Below are 19119 nucleotides of genomic sequence, written 5' to 3'. Positions count from 1 at the left end.
ACTTACAAGCCCTTAACCAACAGTGTAGACTTTACTGTGAAATGCTTACTTACAAGCCCTTAACCAACAGTGTAGACTTTACTGTGAAATGCTTACTGACAAGCCCTTAACCAACAGTGTAGACTTTACCGTGAAATGCTTACTGACAAGCCCTTAACCAACAGTGTAGACTTTACCGTGAAATGCTTACTTACAAGCCCTTAACCAACAGTGTAGACTTTACTGTGAAATGCTTACTGACAAGCCCTTAACCAACAGTGTAGACTTTACCGTGAAATGCTTACTGACAAGCCCTTAACCAACAGTGTAGACTTTACCGTGAAATGCTTACTTACAAGCCCTTAACCAACAGTGTAGACTTTACCGTGAAATGCTTACTGACAAGCCCTTAACCAACAGTGTAGACTTTACCGTGAAATGCTTACTGACAAGCCCTTAACCAACAGTGTAGACTTTACCGTGAAATGCTTACTTACAAGCCCTTAACCAACAGTGTAGACTTTACCGTGAAATGCTTACTGACAAGCCCTTAACCAGCAGTGTAGACTTTACCGTGAAATGCTTACTTACAAGCCCTTAACCAACAGTGTAGACTTTACCGTGAAATGCTTACTGACAAGCCCTTAACCAACAGTGTAGACTTTACTGTGAAATGCTTACTTACAAGCCCTTAACCAACAGTGTAGACTTTACTGTGAAATGCTTACTTACAAGCCCTTAACCAACAGTGTAGACTTTACTGTGAAATGCTTACTGACAAGCCCTTAACCAACAGTGTAGACTTTACCGTGAAATCTTACTTACAAGCCCTTAACCAACAGTGTAGACTTTACCGTGAAATGCTTACTGACAAGCCCTTAACCAACAGTGTAGACCTTACCGTGAAATGCTTACTGACAAGCCCTTAACCAACAGTGTAGACTTTACCGTGAAATGCTTACTTACAAGCCCTTAACCAGCAGTGTAGACTTTACCGTGAAATGCTTACTGACAAGCCCTTAACCAACAGTGTAGACTTTACCGTGAAATGCTTACTGACAAGCCCTTAACCAACAGTGTAGACTTTACCGTGAAATGCTTACTTACACGCCCTTAACCAACAGTGTAGACTTTACCGTGAAATGCTTACTGACAAGCCCTTAACCAACAGTGTAGACTTTACCGTGAAATGCTTACTTACAAGCCCTTAACCAACAGTGTAGACTTTACCGTGAAATGCTTACTTACAAGCCCTTAACCAACAGTGCAGTTCAAGAAGAAGAAAATATTTACCAAATAAACTAAAGTAAAAAGTAATAATTAAAAGTAACACAATAACAATAACGAGGCTATATACAGGGGACACCGATACCGAGTGTGCAGGGGTACAGGCTAGTTGAGGTAATCTGTACATGTAGGTGGGGGCGAAGTAACTATGCATGGGTAACAAACAAACAGTGAGTAGCAGCAATGTACAAGAAGAGGAGGGGGTGGGGTGTCAATGTACATTTTCATGAATTGTTCAGCAGTCTAATGGCTTGGGGGTAGAAGCTGTTGAGGAGCCTTTTGGTCCTAGACTTGGCGCTCCGGTACCGCTTGCCGTGCGGTAGCAGAGAAAACAGTCTATGGCTTGGGTCACTGGAATCTCTGACAATTTTATGGGCTTTCCTATGACACCGCTGAGTTGAGTAATGCAAGATATGTAAACATTATTAAAGTGACTAGTGTTCCATGTATTATAGTGGCCAGTGATTTCATGTCTATGTATATAGGGCAACAGCCTCTAATGTGTTAGTGATGGCTATTTAACAGTCTGATCGACTTAGAATAGAAGCTGTTTTTCAGTCTCTCGGTCCCAGCTTTGATGCACCTGTACTGACCTCGCCTTCTGGATGATAGCGGGGTGAACAGGCAGTGGCTCGGGTGGTTGATGTCCTTGATGATCTTTTTGGCCTTCCTTTGACATCGGGTGCTGTAGGTGTCCTGGAGGGCGGGTAGTTTGCCCCCGGTGATGCGTTGGGCAGACTGCAAACACTCTCTGGAGAGCCCTGCGGTTGCAGGCGGTGCAGTTTCTGTACCAGGGGGAGGAGGGAGGAAGGTGGGGGGGGGGTCCCAACTCAATACTAGGAAGGTGTTCCTAATGTTATGTATACTCAGTGTATACTGTATATTGTATATTTTAACATTGTATTATTTTTAAAGTGTTGTGCTAGTTTAGGATTTTACCATTCCATACTAAAGTATTGATCGTGCAAAGCTATGGTTTTATTGATGACGTTTAATATCCTGGTTCCATAACATTATTTAATGGGCATTTCCATCCATTTTCACTGTATTTTCCCTTAGCTTCATATACTTATCTGGCTAACAATGCCACTGACACCCTTGTGAGCAAAATTGGTTGAAGACGTCTTTTCAAAGTCATCTCAACCAAAAAATACGTATACTCATAGGGTATTTGTGTTTTATTTAACTAGGCAAGTCAGTTAAGAACAAATTCTTATTTACAATGACAGCCTAGGAACAGTGGGTTAACTGCCTTGTTCAGGGGCAGAACGACAGATTTTTACCTTGTCAGCTCGGGGATTCGATCTAGCAACCTTTCGGTTACCGGCACAACGCTCTAACCGCAAGGCTACCTGCCACCCCAAATAGTGTATAGTGTAGCCTCTACTGCATCTCCTCCTGTCCATGGTGAATAGTAACAGAGATGATAACAAATGGCAAAAGGGAACAAACCATTGGGTAAATGCATTGTGATGTATGATCACAATGATTAAATGGTTGGAGAGGAGTCTATGAGTTTCGGCTGGAGATCATTCCCATGGATGTTGTTGCCCCCTTCAGGAACCGGCTGCCAGACTGCAGCCTGGAGGAGCCCCACGGCAGTCAGCCTGACAGGAGCTACGGAGACAGATCTCTACCAGGTCAGATCAGCAAACTGCACTGCACTATACCTGGATAGATCAACAAGGATCTTTCTCGTTTTTACTAGCCTGGTCCCAGATCAGTTTGCTCTTTCTGACAACTCCTTTGGTTATTGTCACTCCTATGGCCATTGGCAGACATCACAGACTGATCTAGGACCAGACTAACACTGTACATCTGATTGGTACTTTCTATGCTGAATACTGTGGGTACTGTGTCCTTGAGCTGTGGCGAATGCAACGTGGACTCTTGTCTAGATTACATCATAGCGGGTAGGCGTATCTCATTTTGTCAAGAGTCACAACTTAAATTGACCCCGTTGCCTTGCCTTAATACTCTCTCTCTGTTCCCAGGGTGCCCTGGGGCCCAGAAGAAAGAGTTCCTGCAGAGTCTGTTGAGAGCTCTGCAGCTGGAGGTTGAACAGTCTGGAATACTCAGCCCTCACAGGTCAGTCTGCATACCACTCTATTCATACTAAACACTAATATAAACACAATATGTAAAGTGTTGGTCCCATGTTTCATGAGCTGAAATATTAGATCCCAGAAATGTTCCGTATGCACACAGATATAATTTCTCTCAAATTTTGTGCAAAAATGTGTTTACATTCCTGTTAGTGAGCATTTCCTCTTTGCCAAGATAATCCATCCACCTGACAGGTGTGGCATATCAAGAATCTGATTGAACAGTATGATCATTACACAGGTGCACCTTGTGCTGGGGACAACAAAAGGCCACTCTAAAATGTGCAGTTTTGTCACATAATACAATGCCACAGATGTTTTGAGAAATTGTGCAATTGACATGCTGACTGCAGGAACGTCCACCAGAGCTGTGGCCAGAGAATTTAATGTTAATTTCCCTACCATAAGCCACCTCCAACATCGTTTTAGAGAATTTGACAGTACGTCCACCTGGTCTCACAACCGCAGACCACGTGTAACCACGTGTAACCACGTGTAACCACGCCAGCCCAGGACCTCCACATCCGGCTTCTTGGATGTGGGATCATCTAAGATCAGCCACCCGGACAGCTGATGAAACTGAAGAGTATTTTGATCTGTAATAAAGCCCTTTTGCGGGGAAAAACTAATTCATGTTAAATCTATGGATTTCACCCCTGCCCAGTCATGTGAAATCCATAGATTAGTGCCTAATTAATGTATTTAAATTGACAGATTTCCTTATATGAACTATTACACAGTAAAATCTTTGAAATTGTTGCATGTTGTGTTTATGTTTTTTGTTCAGTATAATTAAACCCACAGGACTTCCCCTACCACCTGTTTATATCTTCACTCCATCCCTCTCTTTCTCACTACAGGCCAGTCTGCATACCACTCTATTAAACCCCACGGACCTACTCACCCCATCTATCTCTCCAGTTCATCCCTCTCTTTCTCACGCTTACATCTCTCCTCCCTCTCGTGGCCACTTAAATGCTCCGTACCTCTTTTCCTTTCTCTCTGTCTGTCCGTTTTTCACTCAGTTAATTTATACACACAACTCTCTCCTTCACTCAACCTCTTCTGTTTTACATATCTGCCCATCTGTAATTCCCTGTTTCTCTCACCCCGCTCTCTCCAAAACCTTCCTCTATTCGCGGACAGATTAGTACACAGGAGGTTGGTGGCACCTTAATTGGGGAGGACGGGCTCAGGGTAATGACTGGAGTGGAATCAGTGGAATGGTATCAAATACATCAAACACATGGTTTCCAGGTGTTTGAAGCCATTCAATTTGCTCTGTTACGGCCATTATTATGAGTCGTTCTCCCCTCAGCAGCCTCCACTGTATTAGTAGTATAGTGTATTTCTGAATACATTACCAATTTACCAGGCCACTGATTGGCTGTTGTGCTGTAATTGATCTGATAGTATGTGATTTAAATATTTTAAAAAAATATATTTTTCATACCGATTGCCTTTCTGTTTATATATAACTTGTTTGTTCTTTTCGGCTCGACACAGACATTGGAAAATGTTTATATGTTCAAAATGACTGAGGCTAGGGTTCAGGAATGGAGTGCTTGTGTGAACTGATTTATTTTATCCTGACTGCGGGAATCTCATCAATATAGATTCACTGACTTGTCAGGCTCTGTGGTTCTGTATAGAAACACCGTGGAACGTCGTCTTCGGTATGTCAGCGGGAGGCCGTTTAAGAAGTCTTGTGTTTGCCAGATTCTTCCTGCATGTGGCTCATCTTAAAATAAACGTTTGATTTCAATTCAAGACTATACAAGCCAATACATGACTGTTGTCCGCAGAAGAGCAATGCTACTGGTCTGATGTGTGTCATTTCTATACCAGGGTGTCGGACGCTCCCCTGTCAGGCCCCATGTCCCCTCCCCCATCCACCCCGGTCCCCTCCCTGAGGGTTGAGGTGTGGGACATGTCAGACCCGGGCGGGGAGGAGGAGGTGCTGCGTTGGCACTTCAGGCAGCTGGATACGGATGACAGTGGAGTGCTGAGCGAACGTGAGGCCCGGCCGCTCCGCCTCTACCTGCGCAGGAGGTTAAAGCCACGCCGCTGTGCTAAGAAGTTTGCCCAGTACTGTGACCGCGATGGGGACCGCGGCCTCACCCTGTCTGAGCTCAATGCCTGTCTGGGGCTGTGAGGTGGGTTTGGTTCTAGGAGAGAGTTGAGGTTGTGAGGTGGGTTCGGGTAGTTTGGGGGTGGGTTTGGGCTTTGAGAAGAGGTGAATATGGGTTCAAATTTGGCTTTGTGATGTGTTTAGTTTGTTACCACTTTGAGCTGAGAGGCTTTGAGTTGTGAGATTAGCCCTTTTGTAGATGTTATGTAAGATCTACTGTATTTGATGCAAAGTCCAAGATCGGTTTAGAAAACCACTCTGGGATATTTTAAGTGGACACTTTATTTGTTGGGGTCGGTGCCAGGTACATGTTTTGTCAGAAAAAACGAGTTCTTTCTAGCTGGGAAATTGAATTTCCCTGCTCTCTTCTTCATGAGTCGCCTTTGAAGTAGTGCCAGGAGGAGGAGAGTGTAGGACAAGTGTGTGTTTTAGAGATGAGTGAAGCGGAGGTTAAGTAAATGACTATCAGTGAATCCACATTGAGAGAGAGAGAGGGGGACGACTAAATACATTTGTGTGTATTTTAGTGCTACGTCTCTATAGTATGCGTCTCTATAGTGCTCGTCTCTATAGTGCGTCTCTATAGTATGCGTCTCTATAGTACGCATCTCTTTAGTTCTCGTCTCTATAGTGCGCTTCTCTATAGTGCGTGCCTCTATAGTTCTCGTCTCTATAGTTCTCGTCTCTGTAGTTCTCGTCTCTGTAGTGCGCGTCTCTGTAGTGCGCGTCTCTGTAGTTCTCGTCTCTGTAGTGCTCGTCTCTATAGTACGCATCTCTTTAGTTCTCGTCTCTATAGTGCGTGTCTCTATAGTGCGTGTCTCTATAGTTCTCGTCTCAATAGTTCTCGTCTCTGTAGTTCTCGTCTCTGTAGTGCGCTTCTCTATAGTGCGTGCCTCTATAGTTCTCGTCTCTATAGTTCTCGTCTCTGTAGTTCTCGTCTCTGTAGTGCGCGTCTCTGTAGTGCGCGTCTCTGTAGTTCTCGTCTCTGTAGTGCTCGTCTCTATAGTACGCATCTCTTTAGTTCTCGTCTCTATAGTGCGTGTCTCTATAGTGCGTGTCTCTATAGTTCTCGTCTCAATAGTTCTCGTCTCTGTAGTTCTCGTCTCTGTAGTGCGCGTCTCTGTAGTGCGCGTCTCTGTAGTGCGCGTCTCTGTAGTGCGCGTCTCTGTAGTGCGTGCCTCTATAGTGTGTGTGCACACGTGAAATTAGAAGCGCTCTGTCCGTTACGGCTGTTAACACGTCCCTGGCACAATAGTGAATTATGGGACCTCAGCTTGCCTGTTGAGTGTCTATATTTCAACAGCACAGAAAGAACATCTGAGTGAGTCAGCAGAATGAGAATGTGTGTGTGTGTGTGTGTGTGTGTGTGTGTGTGCGTGCGTGCGTGCGTGCGTGCGTGCATATGGCTTTCCAGGTGTTTGATGCCATTTAATTTGCTCCATTCCAGCCATTATTGTGAGCTGTCCTCCACTCAGCAGCCTCCACTGTCCCAGACCCACTCCTTACCAGCTCCAGATGGGTCTCTGTTTTGGTTTCTCTCTCTCTCCTTTCTCTCTCTCTCCGTTCCACATACGAGAAGGTGAGAGAGAGGGAGAACGAGACAGAGGAGAGAAAGAGTCTCTTTTACCTCAAGGTTAGTGCTAGCTCACCAGGGACCGCTGTTTTTGGCTTGGTGTCAGATAAATTAAAAGGCTGCTGCGTGTTTATGTACATTTAGAAACCAAAACAAACCTCGAGCCAAAATTACCAGTCCCACCCCACCCTTAACCTCCAATTATTCAGTCTAGCTGAGGTGTACTGACAGCTAGGGGAGAAGGTGAGAGGTGTTGTAATGGGTTCTACCTAACACGTATGTGGCCTCCAGACACTCCTGATGACAGTAATGGGAATAATGAGGAAGGCCTCCAATGATTCAGAACGACTCGTCTGAATCAGAACTAGAGCCCACAAGATGTAGGTTAGAGGTCCTGTTGAATTAAACAAGACAGTCATTCATACGTCTGTCTCTCTCTCCTATCCTCCCCTCCCCTCTCCTGTTTTACCTACAGTATCCGTCAGTAGAACCGAGGAGAGAAGGCAGAGAGCATTGAGCAACAGAAGATCTAAGATCCAAGTCCTGGGCCTGTATTTGTCAAGCGTCTTAGAGTAGGAGTGCTGATCTAGGATCAGGTACATGTCATCTTATTCATTATGATCAAAAAGCAAAACTGATTCTAGAACAGCAATCCTACTCTGAAACGATTTGGTAAATACAGGCCCTGAAGACCTGAATTCTGCTCCACTCCTGTCAAGTTGTCATTGGAAGATCCAGTTCTACAGCACTTTGTAAAGCACAAAAAAAAGGCCTCAATTGAAGCGTCGTTGCAGAATATACAGCACACAGAATAGAGTATAGAGTCGCCGCTTTATTTCAATGTGTCCTATGTCTTTTGTGTTGCCTTGTCAGCTCTGATCATTTCCTCATGTTCACATTTATCAGTAATGGTCTTCTGCTGTAAAACCACAATGTCATTTGTGTATTTGTCATTTTAATCCGTAACCCGTGCTCAAATATTTGTTGACTATAAATAAAATGAGTTTTAAAAATACACTACTCTATTATGCAGTGTACAGATCCATATGGGTTAACCCATCTGGGGAGCAAGTGGCATGGTAAAATGATTTAAGGTTTTCATCTGTGTGTGTTTAGGATGAATGCAACAAGGATTTCCAATATCTGTCGAAGGAATCACTAACAAATGGAGGGTTTAGGACCCTGGGGGTCTGGTTTGACACTCGAATGATACGGGCGGAGCATATTAACAGACTAGTTGTCAAAGGAAATAAAATATTGATTGTGATGCTTTGCCCGTCAGGATTGGAGTGTGTGTGTGGGGGGGGGTGGGGGTGGTGGGGTGGTGGGGGGGAATAGCGTTGATAGTGCTATATATAGCGCATATAGTAGCATATGGATCAGCAGCTCCGCCATCTTTTAAAAAGCTACATGTAATCCAGTCCCAAGCCAATGACATGGCGAGAGAGATGGGGTTGTTTGGGAGGGAGTTTAGCCTCTCTATGGTTCTTCCTGCTATCCCACCTTGGTTGCTCCCTCAGCCAATGAGGGAGGGTTCCTTGAGAGGGTAAGAGCTGTTGAGGAAAGAGTAGATTCAGTTGTAAGTGAACATTTAAGAACACAATACTATGCTTTCTTGAATAGATTCCCAGATGGATCTAAGGACCCTAAAACAGGGGGACAGGTGCAGCTTTTAGTGTTCCTGAGTTTAAGAATCTATTTACACAATGCAGTCGAAGGCCATACTCTTGGCTGCAGAGTGGGTGGAGGTGAGTATGGGTAGTGATCTGCTCTGACTCCTGTGCAGCACTGATGAGCTTAAATTCATTTGTGCCTCTGAGCAGAGTATAGGGTGAAACAGATGGGCTTATTTGTGATGTTCCTCTGGGTACCAGTTCATGTGTGAGTAGAGGGGAATGAGGAGGTGGATTTTATAATCATGCAGGCTCTTAAACATCCTAGTGTTGAGATGGAATTGTCAATCAGTAAAGCAGAAACCAAGGGGTTGATTAAAAACAGTGGTTAAAAACAAATGGCAAGAGTTGTGGAACAGGGAGGGAAAGGGAAGACATCTGTATAAGATTTAGGAAAAAGTGGGTGCAGTGAGGTCCTCCGGTTGAGAGAGAAGGGAGGAACGTGTAATCACAAGGCTGAGACTGGGACACAAAAAGGCTCAATAGTACATTGAAATTGGTGGGGAAACATCTGACTGGGCTGTGTGATCATTGTCAAGAGAAGATGTAAACAGTGGAACACGTTCTATTTCAGTGCCAGAAATATGGGAATGAAAGGGAGCGATTGTTATTAGATTTGAGTGGTAAAGAGCCAAGGGTTGAAGAGCCAAGATTAAGTGACCTGCTGGAGAAATCGTCAGGGGATGTAGTATTTAATTATGTATTTTGTTTTTTTAGGGAGACGAGAATATTGGGTAGGATTTAGACCTTACCTGTCTCTGGTCCACACTCCAGTCCAGTTGGTGGCGGTAATGCACCTTAATGCACCTCAACCTCAGGAGCCTGAAGAAATGTGGCTTGTCACCTAAAACCCTTACAAACTTTTACAGATGCACAATTGAGAGCATCCTGTCGGGCTGTATCACCGCCTGGTACAGCAACTGCACCGCCCACAACTGCAGGGCTCTCCAGAGGGTGGTGCAGTCTACACAACGCATCACTGAGGGCAAACTACCTGCCCACCAGGACACCTACAGTCCCAATGTCACAGGAAGGTCAAAAAGATCATCAAGGACAACAACCACCCGAGCCACTACCTGTTCACCCTGCTATCATCCAGAAGGCGAGGTCATCCTTCACTAGCACAGAGAGGCTGCTGCCTATATACACAGGCGTTTAAATCATTGGCCACTTGAATACATGGAACACTAGTCACTTTAATAATGTCACTGTAATGTTTGTATATCTTGCATTACCTATTTATGTAAATACTGTATTCTATGATATTCTACTGTATCTTAGTCTATGCCGCTCTGACATTGCAAGTCCATATATTTATATCTTCCTAATTCTATTCCTTTACTTAGATGTGTGGGTATTGAGTATATATTGTGAAATTGTTAGATATTACATGTTAGATATTGCTGCACTGTTGGAACTAGAAGCACAAGCATTTTGCTACACCAACAATAACATCTGCTAAACACATGTACAGTGGGGCAAAAAAGTATTTAGTCAGCCACCAATTGTGCAAGTTCTCCCACTCTCCCATTTCTTTATACTGATAAGTTCAAACAGGTGCCATTAATACAGGTAACGAGTGGAGGACAGAGGAGCCTCTTAAAGAAGAAGTTACAGGTCTGTGAGAGCCAGAAATCTTGCTTGTTTGTAGGTGACCAAATACTTATTTTCCACCATAATTTGCAAATAAATTAATTAAAAATCCTACAATGTGATTTTCTGGATTTTTTTCCTTCTCATTTTGTCTGTCATAGTTAAAGTGTACCTATGATGAAAATTACAGGCCTCATCTTTTTAAGTGGGAGAACTTGCACAATTGGTGGCTGACTAAATACTTTTTTGCCCCACTGTATGTGACCACTAAAATTGGATTTGATTTAAAGTTGTTTGCCAACAGCCACAAAAATCCAAAGAAGAAGAAATGAGTGATTTCCCATGATCCTTTGGGTCTTTGCCCAGGGCATCACATTGGCCAAATTGCATATGAACTGACTGAAAAAGGCCAGTAGGCTGATTCAGGCATGACACTGTTTTTCACTCTCATGGCTGCCTACTTATCTCTCCCAGAGGTTAGGACAAGTTTCCTGTGACAGAAAAGAGCCTGGTGAGAACGAGAGAGGCACTTATTTGGTGCAAATCTAATTTGTGTCACTGCGCTGCTGTCATGGGCAGGATCTAAACCCTGATCTCCCACGTGAGAAACCAATGTCTTGACTGTTAGGATTGTGTAGCGGACCCTTGTCTAACAGCTTCGCTTCCTCCACTGTCCCTGTCCCTTTACTGGGCTTCTTGAACTGGCAGTGGTCCTATGATCAAAAACACTCACATTGAGCGGCGCAGCGTCGTCCGGTTTAGGGTTTGGCCGGGGTAGATAGTATTAATTTGTTCTTAACTGACTTGCCTAGTTAAATAAAGCTTAAAAAAATATATATGAATTTATCCCGTATGATCTGACGCATTACATAAACATATCTGCAACATAATGTTGTGCACACCTATGTCGGTGCAATTGCCATGTTCAAGAATAGCGAAGAATTGCAAACTATTAGCCAATGATCTTACAATTGTCTGGTTATGCATGGCTTTGTGTGTTAAATATTGGGATATTGTTGTGTTTAAAACGACTATTGTTGCACAATCAAAAGTCTGTGAAAGACACAGTATTTCAGGTAATATCTATAGTTTTACCAGGAGAGGGGGCTATTTTGCAAGATATGCTTCCAGCCCAGAGGCAGAACAGCACCTCAATGCATGCATACATAAAATGAGTGTGTTTGCGTGCGTGTGTGAATGGTTGGTTGGATATGTAAGGTTATCCGTATGCTACATTTGAATATGTGATGTGATAGTGTTTGATCTCTCCACTGGGGCCCTGTATCAAAGGAACAACACCGTGACAATGGCTGGAGCGTGACCATGAGGTCATGCAGGGTGATAAATATCCCAAATTGGTGACATATCTCACTCCCCCTTCCTACTACCCCAACCCCTTGAGAAACTCAGACATTTGCATGCTATGATGAATCTATAATTCCTGCAACCCATAGCTCCTTTTGCAATACCACATACTTTGGATATTGACATCCATGTTTTTTACATTCTGATGTTACTATTTAATGCCATCTCACTGACTTAATGAGATGGAAAAAGAGATTCTATTAAATCCCACTGTGGGGTTGACTTGTCTTGACCATTCAACTTTAGATGTGGCACCACATAGATTTAGCTATTTTTATTAAATAAAATACAGTTTTTTTTTCATTCACAGAGCTGGATTTGGTACATTCTCCAGGGCCTGTTTTCACAAAGTGTCTCAGAGTAGTAGTGCTGATATGGATCAGGTTATTCCTACTCGGAGAAGCTTCATGTATTCAGGCCCAGAGCTCTTTTCTGAATGAGGAGGATTAATGTGTTTGTGTACCTTCATTTGACCATTTTCTAACATAAGGAAAATAATCTTTCAGCAACAGGAAATGTAAATTATTGTGTGTATTCTAGTTAATGGACATTTCTGTAGGGATTGATACATTTTTTGTTAGGATAAATCAAGTCTGATATTTTAAAGTGGAAATTACTAACTTTAGAAGCCTTTTCAAACCTTGAATACACTACAATTTGCATTTTACTGAGTGATCAAATTAAGAGAGCAGACCAGTAATTTAATTAATTTACTTTACAACTAATCACATGCTAATTGGTTTGGAGTCTCTGGTTAAAGTTGAGTGTGCTTGAGCTGCCTGTAGCATCTCCCCCTTGTGTCTTGAGCTGCCCGCAGCATCTCTCTCTGGTGTCTTGAGCTGCCCGCAGCATCTCTCTCTGGTGTCTTGAGCTGCCCGCAGCATCTCTCTCTGGTGTCTTGAGCTGCCCGCAGCACCTCTCTCTGGTGTCTTGAGCTGCCCGCAGCACCTCTCTCTGGTGTCTTGAGCTGCCCGCAGCACCTCTCTCTGGTGTCTTGAGCTGCCCGCAGCACCTCTCTCTGGTGTCTTGAGCTGCCCGCAGCACCTCTCTCTGGTGTCTTGAGCTGCCCGCAGCACCTCTCTCTGGTGTCTTGAGCTGCCCGCAGCACCTCTCTCTGGTGTCTTGAGCTGCCCGCAGCACCTCTCTCTGGTGTCTTGAGCTGCCCGCAGCACCTCTCTCTGGTGTCTTGAGCTGCCCGCAGCACCTCTCTCTGGTGTCTTGAGCTGCCCGCAGCACCTCTCTCTGGTGTCTTGAGCTGCCCGCAGCACCTCTCTCTGGTGTCTTGAGCTGCCCGCAGCACCTCTCTCTGGTGTCTTGAGCTGCCCGCAGCACCTCTATCTGGTGTCTTGAGCTGCCCGCAGCACCTCTCTCTGGTGTCTTGAGCTGCCCGCAGCACCTCTCTCTGGTGTCTTGAGCTGCCCGCAGCACCTCTCTCTGGTGTCTTGAGCTGCCCGCAGCACCTCTATCTGGTGTCTTGAGCTGCCCGCAGCACCTCTCTCTGGTGTCTTGCCAATTGTGCCATACTGCATGACAGTATGACATCTAAACGTTGTTCTGTTTTTCATTTTTCTCAGATGCTCTTTTGGCAAACAAGTTGTTTTGACAGGAGACAAGCTCACAAGTCAGTGTATATGGTTCATATCTATCACTTCTCTCCCCACTTTTCTCTGTTGTTGGGTTACTCTGTCTCCTTTTCTCCTGTTTATCATCTATTCTCTTTTTCTCTCACTCCTTTTGTGCAGCTTCCACACTGACACTCCTCGGGCATGAGCAGTTTAGTGCTAATATAGTTAACAGTAAATTCATTCTAATGTCATACACACTAAATGTTAAGCAGAGCGACACAGGGGAAACCAAGAGCAGACTCAGATGAGGAAACAGGGATGAATGAACCAAAATATTTGTTACACTGGGAGATATGGAGTGCAGATCCGGGGAAGCTTGGATGAGTTGCAGAAAAACCAGATGAGACTGAGGTTGGAATTAGCTTAGTAGAAAGGGGGAACAGGTCCTGAGGGGAATCCAAGGTAGTGGTTGTTAGTAAAATCCAGAGCAAGGTAGTTGGGTGGTGAGATGTGGAACAAGAGCCAGAGACAGAGCGGTAACTGCAATGAGAGGATAAACGATATCAGGCAGGGAAACAGGCACAGCTGTGTAACGGATCTTGAATAATCATAAATGGCTAGAATCATGAACTGACTGGGCAGAGATTACGATCTGGCAGAGTGGAAGTGGCAGGACTGAGTAATTGTAGAGGTCTTGATTATGGAACTAGTTGCAGCTGGTAGGGATCTGCTCTGAATCCAGCACACCTGTCTCCAACCACACAATCGCACAGAAAGGGAGAGAGAGAGAGAGAGTGTACAGGGGCAGTAACTGCAGGTCAGGAAGACACCGGATGAACACCAGAGGGCGTAGCAGGAGCAGATGTGACACTGAAGGCACCGCTCTAACACTGATGACCCCAGGGCACTGCCATTCATTCCATTCCCTTATCTCTCCTCTTCGCCCTATTCCAGAATCGCTTCTCTCTATTTCTCTCTCACCCAGTGTTGCATCCTTCCCCTCCTGCATTCTCTTCGTCCATTGTGAAGGTGTTACCTTTAGTTAAAACTGAGACCTTAGGGTTTTATTTATACTGTGCCTCAGTTGAAAGCAAGGTGTCTTCTTAATGATTTCCAATAGGCCCTCCCCCACCCACCCAACGACCGTTCAGCTAAGACTTGATAACAGATGGGTTGGGTTCAGTCCTCGTACCTCAGAGGGCATTGATTTAACTCTAATTTGTTTTTCTTTGTAGAGAGCAGAAATTGCCTCCCAGCGGTCGGTGCAGATTTAATTTAGATTAGTGTGACACACAGGGATTGGCTGGCCCAAACCGCTTCCTGTCCTGCCTGCCTGGTACCTCCATTATGGGTACCAGACATTGGCAGATGCATTATTAAAAAAGCTGTCCTCTGTTGCATTTGAGGAGGCGACAAGCATGGCAGGCAGTCTGTCGTTTGAACTCCTGGGCTTCCTGGCCTCAGGTATAAAATGAAGCAATTCCACTACCACAGTCCCCACTGGACACAAACTGATTAAAACAATGTTGTTTCAATGTAACTTGTCAACGTATTGTGACGTGGAATCTTTGTGGAAAATACATTGGATTTGCAAAAAGTCACCAACTGTTGTTTTGAGGGTGAAATTTCAACCACAGGATTATGTCATCGTGGTAACCCATTTTGAACATATTTTATACTAGGTTTGTCTACGTTGAATTTGTACCTTTGAAACAACATCAGAGAGGGGCAGCACCTCCTAATGGAGAGCGTATATCTATAGCTATCAATTTGGTCTCCGATCCAGGGTTTTAACCTTAATTTGATCACTCTTCTCTTGTTGCTAAGAATATTCCTGCACAGCAGGAAATGTACATTTGTAGAGTGTTCAAGGTTTAAAAAGTATTCTAAAATGTATAAGTTCCACTTTAAAATGTCTGACTTTATTCGCCCTAACGAAAAATGTATCAGCCTCAAAAAAAAAAAAAAAGATCATCCACATAATACTTCACATTTCCTGTTGCTGCCGGATTCTTTTCCTGTTGTAGCAAACTGGTTCAAATTAATACCCTACATCTGTACATTTCTGTGGAAGACTCAGTCAGCATTGGCATTGACAGCATTGTCCTGCCCTGAACTGCTTCCATCTCCATCACCTCCCTATCCGACTGGTCCCTGTATGAGAGTGGATGGATTTCTGGCACAGCACCGTCTTGGTTGAGTTACTCTGCAGAATTTTGGATTATCTCAGCTGTTCTGGTTCCACAGGAATAGCTTACACACACACAGTCTTGTATAACTATCCTTGTGGGGACACACAATTCAGTCCCATTCAAAATCCTATTTTTTATTAACCCTTACCCTAAACCTAACCTTAACATTAACCCTAAACTTAACCCCAGAACCTAACCTTAACCCTAACTCCTAACCCTAACCACCTTTATTTAACTAGGCAAGTCAGTTAAGAACAAATTCTTATTTACAAGACAGATTGTTTTTACCTTGTCAGCTCGGTTACTGGCCACCAACCAGTCTAATAATCTGTGTCTACAGCCCAGAGAGAGGAAATGACAAGTCCGTAGCTTTCTATTTTTATGTCTGTCACTCTCTCTCACCCCCTCCATCTGGGGTGATTGAGAGATAGCAGAAAAAAGGAAGAGATGAGGCTGTGTATTGTCATGATGTTTGACTGGTCTTCCACGTCTGTCTCCACCCATGCAAATCGTTACTGTAGCAATTGCTCAGTGAGTGAAAGACCAGGAAGTGGTCAGTAGTGTAAAGTACTTAAGTAAAACACATTTTAAAAAGTACTACTTAAGTAGTTTTCTTGGGTATCTGTACTTTACTCTGCTATTTATATTTTTGAAAACTTTTAATTCACCATTTTCCTAAAGCAAATAATATACTTTTTACTCTATACATTTTCCCTGACACCCAAAACTACTTGTTAGATTGTGAATGCTTAGCAGGACATGAAAGTGGTCCAATTTACACACTTATCAAGAGAACATCCTTGGTCATCCCTACTGCATCAGATCTGGCGGAGTCACTGAGTTGTGCAATCTGGTTTGTGTAATATATGGAATTTTAAATTATTTATACTTTTACTTTTGATACTTAAGTATATTTTATCAATTACATTTACTTTGATACTTCAGTATTTTTAAAACCAATTACTTTTAGACTTTTACTCAAGTAGTATTCTACTGCATGACTTTCACTTTTAATGAGTAATTTTCTATTAATTGTCAAGTATGACAATTTGGTACTTTTTCCACCACTGCAAGTGGTGACAGTGCACAGTGACTCTTTTGGGACTCCTGGAATCCTGGACAGGGCACGAATCATGTGTCACTCACAAATTGGGTGCCCTGGTCAAAAGTAGTACACGATCTACAAAACAGGGCGCCATTTGGCAACCACCCAATTTGAATGCATGTTTCATCTACTCTTTTGTGAACATGTTGTAGTGATCCTTACTGTTTGAGTCACATTATAATTCTCACCAAGTGGGTTAATCTTACTGGTGTGATGAGTAGGGTGTTTGCCTTCACGCCAGCAATCCCGGTTCACTTCCCTGCTCCGCAGTTCTCTAAAATATCAATATTTGATTATTGCTTATGCACAGTGCAAGGTCCTGTATGGCATCCATCAAATTCATAAATAGCCTTTTACCAAAACACAGTAGAAATAGAATAATACAAAATATATGATTAGCAAAGGAGGATTACAGACAATAACGCAGTAAAGTAAGACTCCTTCACACTGTGTTTAAGCTTCCGACCTGGCCTAATGGCGTGCCACTCAGAAAGAATGGGGGAGGATGCCACTGTGTCCTAGTTGAGGGGAGCTAAAAACCAAACACGCTGCAGAGGCACTCTCTCTCTCCCCCCCCCTTCTTCCTACTTGCACATCTCTGTTTGTCTTCCTGTTTGTCTCTCTTTTTCTCTGGTCTCGCCACCACTCTGGCATTCTTACGTCTTTATATTTGTTTTTTCGTGTTCCTGAAAGTGTCCTCTCTGAAACCACCCTGGTGAAGAGGCACTAGTCTACCATCCCATTCATTTGTTTCTGATTCTCTCAACGTGACCTATTTGAAGTGGAGCAGAATTCCACAGATATCATGGGGAACCAAACCCAGCTGGGAAGTCTATTATTGAGCACCATCCACTGAAAATGTGCTTGGTCAGCAAACATCAGCAGGAACAAGGGTGTTAGTGAACAGTAACAACAACAAAAAGTAAAGGACCTTGTTCAAGACTTTGAAAATACATATTTCCCCTTTGAGGCTATCACACACACTGACATGGTTCCATCAATATGATGGTAACCTTGGCTTTCCTCCCATCAAATAATGCCAGCTCAGGAACGGATAGTGTTCCACCTGCACATATTTTAGACAACATGAAATACGACTGTTATTAACAAAGAAAGTAGGTTAGCTTATAAATCATTTCTCGAGTGTATGACACATGGTCGTAACCCTGAGCCATGCACGCTCCTGAACGTAACTCCCTCCCTTCCCTGAACGCGCACTTCCAATGTGATTGTGAGAGAGACTGACTGAGCGTGTGTAGCCTACTGGTTGTGAGTGTATGTCAGAGTGCGAATCGATCCGCGGCTACGACAGCAAAATTAACCAGAGCAGTTTTTCATGTTATCAGCAGTATTTGCATTACGACCACACCTGCATTGAGCGACGCTAAAAACTTGGATATAAGGTAAGAATGTATTTAGAAAAGTGATCGGTTTTGAATGTTGAGGACATGTCAGATGTGTTTAAATAGACTAATTCCTTGCTTTTTACACTTTAACAATCTTCTCTCTGCTCTACACTGACTTGCTCGATGTTTGTTTGGGTTATGGGTATGGTAATGGATAAATGTTACAATGTACCATGTGGGGTAGCTCTAATATTCGCATTTGATCCATTGATTTAATGATAATTGAAAATGCTAAGTAGTAATCAGAAGTATGATGTACAATCGAGCAAATTACGATGGAAAGATTGAGCATAACCGACATTTAAGTCTGCCACTATTTTCGTTTATTGTAAAAGGCTGTGTTGATAAAAATGCACGCTCACATATATTATCAATAGAACTTACCATGTTGCATAATTTCCCTGAAGCGTTCCACTGCGTGATTGAAATACAAAAGATGTTGCAGAGATGGAAGCGTGCTTTAGGCTACTCAACGCTGTGTGCACAGTGTGTAGAACCAGTACCTTTATTTGTCCTCGGATAAAAGCTCCATTCAATTAATTTTAAGGCAAATGTCCTGCAATTGCATAGGCCAACTCAACAGTGCCCTTATAGCTTATTAGTTGACAAAGTGTTTCTTTATGATATAGCAAAAAGCTCAACATATAGACTAGCCTAGGGGTGGGCAATTCCAGTCCTCTGGGGCCTGATTGGTGTAACAGTTTTGCCCCAGTTAACACACCTGACTCCAATAATCACCTAATCATGATCTTCAGTTTAGAATGCAATTTGATTAATCAGCTGTGTTTGCTAGAGATGGAGAAAAAGAGGAACAACAATCTGCCCCCTGAGGACTGGAGTTGCCCACCCCTGGCCTAGCCGGTCAATTGGAAATAATAGAGACCTTTACAGTAGTTCACCTGTGAGTTCACCTTGATCCATAACCGTGGGAAGTAGGGGTGCTGAAGGTGCTGCAGCACCTGAAATCAAAATGAATAATTTAAAATAAATAAAAACAATTCTAAATCAATTAGAGTACTAGGCATTTTTTACCATTGAAAGCACCCCAACCCAAAACATCATCCTGCAGCCATGTCTCCATCATCTATAGCCTAAAATCAGAGGCATTGCATAACAGGCTTTTCTAATAATTAACATATACTCGT

The 19119-nt window shown here is 43.4% G+C and overlaps 2 protein-coding genes and 1 long non-coding RNA gene across 4 annotated transcripts in view; 2 read left to right on the top strand and 1 right to left on the bottom strand.

The window, feature by feature from the left end:
• Nucleotides 1-7917, top strand: part of LOC110507587 (SPARC-related modular calcium-binding protein 1-like) — a 37742-nt gene extending 29825 nt beyond the window's left edge. Inside the window, exons 8-11 of one of the 2 annotated variants that reach the window (XM_021587666.2) lie at nt 2827-2906; nt 3261-3354; nt 5220-5527; nt 7551-7917. In XM_021587666.2, coding sequence (XP_021443341.2) covers nt 2827-2906; nt 3261-3354; nt 5220-5526 — 481 coding nt within the window. In that variant the 3' untranslated portion in view covers nt 5527; nt 7551-7917. The other variant, XM_036964949.1, reaches the window with a different exon arrangement.
• Nucleotides 7918-8344: 427 nt separating this feature from the next.
• LOC118944675 lies at nt 8345-18572 on the bottom strand. The gene is made up of 4 exons (XR_005039982.1): nt 18359-18572; nt 16757-16842; nt 9501-9570; nt 8345-8628 (listed from the first exon to the last, which is right to left on the bottom strand). It is a non-coding gene; the product is annotated as an uncharacterized LOC118944675 (long non-coding RNA).
• LOC110507584 (sodium/calcium exchanger 1) overlaps nt 17814-19119 on the top strand; it is a 100499-nt gene continuing 99193 nt past the window's right edge. The window contains exon 1 of the mRNA XM_036964940.1: nt 17814-17971. The gene's annotated coding sequence lies outside the window, so the exon portion shown is untranslated. The remainder of the gene's footprint in view (nt 17972-19119) is intronic.

This window comes from Oncorhynchus mykiss, chromosome 27, assembly GCF_013265735.2.
Source record: "Oncorhynchus mykiss isolate Arlee chromosome 27, USDA_OmykA_1.1, whole genome shotgun sequence".
NCBI lineage: Eukaryota > Metazoa > Chordata > Actinopteri > Salmoniformes > Salmonidae > Oncorhynchus > Oncorhynchus mykiss.
Note: the sequence above shows the minus strand (reverse complement) of the source record. Positions and strands in the feature narration are given on the sequence as shown.